The sequence below is a fragment of the Orycteropus afer genome, unplaced genomic scaffold (assembly GCF_000298275.1).
Source record: "Orycteropus afer afer isolate SDZICR_OR568_19922 unplaced genomic scaffold, OryAfe1.0 scaffold00135, whole genome shotgun sequence".
In the NCBI taxonomy this organism is placed as follows: Eukaryota; Metazoa; Chordata; class Mammalia; order Tubulidentata; family Orycteropodidae; genus Orycteropus; species Orycteropus afer.
Genome location: NW_006921722.1, coordinates 2,985,716 through 2,991,874, shown reverse-complemented (window position 1 = coordinate 2,991,874; position 6,159 = coordinate 2,985,716). Strand labels below are relative to the sequence as shown.

At 45.3% G+C, this 6,159-nt stretch overlaps 1 protein-coding gene across 1 annotated transcript in view; it reads right to left on the bottom strand.

The window, feature by feature from the left end:
* The window catches only part of PRKN (parkin RBR E3 ubiquitin protein ligase), a 1,601,593-nt gene extending 1,596,441 nt beyond the window's left edge, over window positions 1-5,152 (bottom strand). Inside the window, exons 1-2 of the mRNA XM_042781573.1 lie at window positions 5,140-5,152; window positions 4,759-4,922 (exon numbers count right to left, since the gene is read on the bottom strand). Of these exons, the coding sequence (XP_042637507.1) occupies window positions 4,759-4,922; window positions 5,140-5,152 (177 nt within the window). The remainder of the gene's footprint in view (window positions 1-4,758; window positions 4,923-5,139) is intronic.
* Between the last annotated feature and the right edge of the window lie 1,007 nt (window positions 5,153-6,159).

Here is a 6,159-nt window from a genome sequence, read left to right as displayed (position 1 = left end):
AAGCCCCTCAATGGGATAGACCGACGCGGGCTGCAAGCCCCTCAATGGGATGGACCGACGCGGGCTGCAAGCCCCTCAATGGGATGGACCGACGCGGGCTGCAAGCCCCTCAATGGGATGGACCGACGCGGGCTGCAAGCCCCTCAGTGGGATGGACCGATGCGGGCTGCAAGCCCCTCAGTGGGATGGACTGATGCGGGCTGCAGCAATGGGCTCAACGCAGCAATGGTTAGGATGGTGCAGGACCAGGCAGAGTTTCATTCTGCTGCACACAGGGGCTCAATAAGTGGGAACTGATTCAACAGCACCTAACACAGATAAGGAATATCCTGGTGAAACCTTTCCATAAAACTTAAAATTCCTATGCAAACTGAATAATCATATTTTATCTTCTACTTGTAAGTTCAAATCATTATTACTAAGATAATACAAATAGAGTAACTTCTCTATAAAACTAATTTAAACCTATCAAGGTTTCTCATGTCCTAGCTAGCAAACCTCTTGTTATTAGGTGCTGTCAAGTTGATTGGGACTCATAGTAACCCATAATATAGCAGAACTGCCCCACCATAGGGTTTCCTTGGCTGTACTCTTTATGGGAGCAGATCTCCGGTTCTCTCATGTAGCCACTGCTTGGTTTTGAACTGCCAACCCTTCAGTTAGCAGCTAAGTGCTTCACTATTGCATCACCAGGGTTCCTGACATAGTACCAAAGGCATCTGACTGCTTAACCAGAAGGCTGGAGGTTCAAATCTACCAGTCACTCCTTGGAAGGAAGACTGGGAAATCTATTTCTGTAGAGATACTGTCTTGGACACCCAAGGAGGGGTTGCTATGAGTCAAAATTGACTCAATGGCAGGTGAGTTTGTTTTTTGGTTTAGTGTTAATAAAAATAATACAACTCATGTTAATCAATTCAAATCCTACACAAATTCTCAAGTTCCTATTATTTTAACAGTTAATCTAATTGCAAAATTCACCAGTTTGGGTATATACAGCTATGTTAGAACAATCATTTTCCTCGTTTAATGCTGAGTAATAAAAACTATGTAGAGGTGATTTCAGAGATTTTGATATGTACTACATTAGATTTAGGCATTAGAAGAAGGGGTGGACATTTATTTGAATAGGTTCTACATACTGTTACAAAAACAGACAAGACTCTTTATAAAGAGAAAATATCAATCTGTTGTAAATCATATGTAAAAGATTAATATTTTATATTGCATTCTTGTAGGTATAAGAAAAAGAATAAAAGCATGTACAGAATGATTATTTATGAATTAGGAAAACAGTGCATAACTCTTTCTAATTTGCTTTCTAATACAGTGTGGGGAAGATATCTGCTTTATGAAAATATATTTTAAAACAAAAATACTATAATGAATCTTTCCTGAACACTACAGTTGTGAGCTTTTCTTTTTTACTGAATTTGTCTAAGAAAATTATAGTTTTTTTAAGCTTGCTAAATTCAAATTTTACTAATCTCAAGATAAGTAAAACCTCTATATCTAAGGATCAATATTTATTTACAAACTCCAGAGTTCTTTTAAGTCAACACAAGTAAACATTCTCCATATTTCAGTGTATAAACACACATATACATATATACACATATATTTGTTCCAGTAGAATACTTATCACATCATCATTGCCTTAACTCTTTATTATAGATACATTTGTTATAATTCACTATAGAAAGGAGTCTTGGTTCACTGAAGTTGATACTCCAGGCTCTGAAGTTCTGCCTAACAATGATGATGACGATGATGATTGCTAACATTTATATAATACTTACCACATGTCGCATTCTGTTCTAAGAGTTTTGTATAATAAATTAATTTGTGCCTCAAAAATTCCAATGAGAGGAGTATTATTATTATTATTTCCATCTCACAAATGAGCAAACTGAGACACAGTGAAGTCAACATCTCTAAGTACGTAGGTGGGGTGTAGTAAATACATGGTATGGCTTTTCGAGCCATAGTCTTTGTAACTCCTACCAGATCACTGGGTGGGACAATGCAATTTAAACTCATGATTGTAAAAGTCATCCACATGGGGTACTTCTGTTGGAGCAGCACAAAGCAATCTTCTGGGAAAGTTTGCTCTTTCTCAGGTGTGTAGAATTCTGAGGGTGGGACTGGTTCATTCTGGCACTCTGCCAGGCTAAAAAAAAGAAAACAACGAGCCCTCCTAGAGGCAGAGGGAATCTGACTGACTGCTGACAGAGATGCACTGCTGAGAGAGAGACACCCAGCTGAGAGAGAGATGCCCAGCTGAGCGAAACGCTGGCAGAGACATGGTGGCACTGGAATCAAAAGACTTGAGACAGAACGGCAGGCTTACCTGGCCCACAGAGGTATTGGCCAGGCCGAGAGGCCAAGGGCCAGAAAGGCAGCAGAAGGGAGACTGTCCTGATTGAAGAACTGTCTCCTGAAGTGTGTCCCTGAATTTGAGTTGTAGCCTGTTGCTTCCCTTTGTTGTTGTTGTTATGTGCCAGCTTCCCTAGTAAACCCTATAATCTGTGAGTTCTGTGTGGTCACTGCAGTGACTTATCTAACCCAGCAGAGAAGTGGTGGGTGCCACGGGAGGGATGGTTGGTGTCAACGTTGGTAAGAGGGCTGGAGGGTGGTGGCATGTCTGGCCTCAAAGGAACAGGCCTTGGGCTGCTGATGGTGATTCTGTCGTCCTCTTTTGGCATTAGAGGAGGTCAGAAGATGCCACCCCCTGCCCTGCCCCTTTGGCAAAGGTGTGTACATTTTTAGAAAATATTTTCCCTTCATTTCCAATATGTGATAGGAGATAGAATATGTGATGTCCCCGCCTTTAAAACCTAATGATATTTCACAGCTTCCTCATGGCCATTATCATATCTGATATCCTCATGTTACGGCTATTAGGTTAAACCACAGAGCGCTGCTGAGAGTTTTAATCTGTAAAAATGGTGATGCCATGTGGGCCAACCTAACATTTCTCTAGGTCTAGTAAAGAGCAAGGCTCAGGTTTGCTCATATTTTGGATCCCCTGAGAGCTCAGAACATTGGAAGTGCTTATGAACTGTCCAAAAGACAAAAAAAAAAAAAAGTGAATTTACTCTGTAAATCTTCACCCAAATCCTAATAAAAAAAAAAGCTTTCAAGTGGTAAAAAAAAAAAAAAAAAAAAAAATTGAACTCCACAAAGACTTTATACATCTGTATTGTGAAGTCCACCATCTGTACCAAGTTGCCTCTCTGAACATGGAACTGTTGCCAACTGTTTTGCCAAAACCTAGTGCCAGCAGGAGAGGTGAGTAGCTCTAGAACTGGAATGTTCTGGAAATATATGCTATTTGAACTCAGGAAGCCTTTTGAGATCATTTATTTGTAAAGGAAACATTCTTGGATTTAGAGGTTGGCAGACAGAGCAAAAAAGCTTTTTAGGTGACTGAACGAAAAAAAAAAAATCAAAATACTTTGTAGCACATGCGCTTCTCTTATAAAAACAAATTGCCTAAAAGCCACCACAGCGGGTTTATGCACAACGAGCCTGCGCAGTGTCGCCATCCGCCATCCGAAGGAGGGAGCCGGGCTGCAGTAGGACAGGAACATTTGCATTTCTGGCGCTTCCTTTGTGTACCCGAATTCTGAAAGCATTTCACAAAGCGATAAACACCATCACCCAGAAGAAACAGTGATAGGATGTCAATTCCAGGCCGGGCTCTGCAGCCAGACCCAGCGGCGGCTCCCACCTAGCTGTGAGCACGAGTGCCCATTAATCCGAGCTGGTTCGCAAAGGGGGAGAAGGGGTTTGTGGGGGTTCCTGCACCGTCACCTGCAGTTTGGCAGAAAGCACTGACTGCTGAATCCTTCCCTGAAGAGCTCGAAGGGACGCTGAATGGCTTTTGCTGCTCTCCTCAACACCAGGCTCTAAGTCTGGGTGATCACGCTGGCCTGTCCCCTCCCATTCCAACACAAGTACCCCCCATTGCAACACAAATCCCCACGGGGAATGAAGCACCCCGAGGACAAGGTGAGGCGGCCTCAGGGCATCGGAAGCCGTAGTGAAGGCGGGGGAGCTAAGGCCCGGGAGCTAAGGCCTGGGAGAAGAGACACACTGCGGGCTCCAGAATGTTTCAGTGGCCTATTCCAAGGCGGCTAGTGCTGACCCAGGAGAAATGCAACACCAAGGTGTATATCCGCTCTGCTCTAAGCCGCCTATCCCAACGGCTTTGAAATTACACTGCGTGCTATGCGTGACTCTGATCCCTGAAGGGAATTGTGGAAACTCCTGAAGAGGCTTGGAGCCCGGCCCCTCCCCGGGCGCAGTCACAAACCGCAGCCACAGCGGAGCCTCCAGGGGTCACACTTGGGCTGCAGATCCCTCCCCGTGCAGAGCCTGAGCTGCTGATTGGGAACAATTTATTCAACTCCTTCTTCATTAAGATTCAAATGCAAGAAGTAAGGTAGAAACCTAGCAGACACAGAAATTGTGCGAGTCGCTGCCCCAGCAGTCAGTAAACATTTATTCACTGAGCCCAGCCCGTGTGCTCTGTCTCTCGCGCGCACAGTTGTTCTTCCAGCCCTTCCTGCTTGCTGTTCTAATGCATAATTAAGAAGGTCAGAATTAATGAAGCGGAGTGGAGTAAAGTTCAAGGAATCCCCAGGCACTATTTATTCTATTAGATCCCAGGCGTGGATGTCAGATTGGCAGCGGACGTGGCATAAGCAATGGGGCTGGCTGCCTCTCAGCTGCTGTCCACCAAGGGACACTCACCTGCAGTGTCCAGTCATTCCGAAGCTCCTTCCCCGCGAAAATTACACGCAACTGGTCAGCCGGAACCCCCTGTCGCTTAGCAACCATCTCCTTGAGCTGGGAGATGCTGGTGTCAGACTCGACCTCCACCGGGAAGCCATGGCTGGAGTTGAACCTCACGAACACTGACCGAGAAAATTGGAAAGGAGAGAAAAAGTGAGCACGGCTCAAAGCTCTCAAGTGGCTACAGCAATAGGTCTAAGCTCGCTCACCCCCACCCACCCCGCAAGGAATGGGATGCATTTCATTCACTTGTAACACAAGACTCAATGTTATAGAATGTTTGGAAATAGGGAATTTCCCCATGGGATTCTCATGCATGGACTAGTCAGCGACCCGCACCCCAAACTTCCATGTTCCCCTTGACACCTGTCTGGGAAGCAGAGGGGCTCAGGCAGAGCAGTGGTGTCACGGGAACTGTAAGATTCCTGAGAGCTTGTCTCTGGGACTCAGCCCTGGCAGTCTGCACACATGGACTCCTCACAGAATGCCCCTCATGATGAAACGAATGGGTGTGGTGCTAGCCGGCTCGGCCTGACAACGGAACAACGCCAAGCCACTTTATGGACTGGAGCGGAGATCCATGGAGGCTCTGCCCAAGAGCCCTAGGCATTGGTGGTCCCAGTCTTTTTTAATTGTGCTTTAGGTGCAGATTTACGGAGCAGAGTTTGTTTAACATTCAACACTTCATGTACATTTGGTTTCATTCCCTAATTGCCATCTCCAACCCTAACCTACTCTCCTCTCCTCCCTTCCCAGTAACCCCCGAACCCCGTGCCCCTCATAGTTATGCATTGCTGTGTGTCCTAAATTTCCTCCATGAGAATGTTGCCCCTTTGGTGTTCTGTAGTCAATTGCTCCAAGGGATGCATCTCCATACAGTATGTGGGTGCATCACCCTAGGTTGTTTGGTCTGTGTGTATGTCTTGTTTACTACTGGGCTGAGAACCAGCCCTTGGGAGTGAGTTTTATTCCAGGCACAAAGTGTGTCCTGGGGCCATAGTATTGGGGGTCCCATCAGACTCCATCCCACCAGTACTTCTGGTCATCATTGTGTTTTGGGATTTTGTTCCATATTCTTCCTCCCACTCTATGCAGCATCTCCAGTTTTGATCCTTTCCCAAGTGGCTGGCACTGATAGCTGGGCACCATCTAGTTGTTCTGGTCTCAAGGTCCATCAGGTCCTAGGGCTGATCCCTCTCAAATGCCCTTGGTTTTTTGCACTCTTCTCCGCTTCCAACAATAGGAGACCATTAGCTGCATCTTAAGATGGTTGCTTGATTTGTTAAAACCAGACCAACCTTACAAGACATCCTAAAGGGAGTCCTTTGATCAGAGAACTAAAAATAGCAAATAACAACA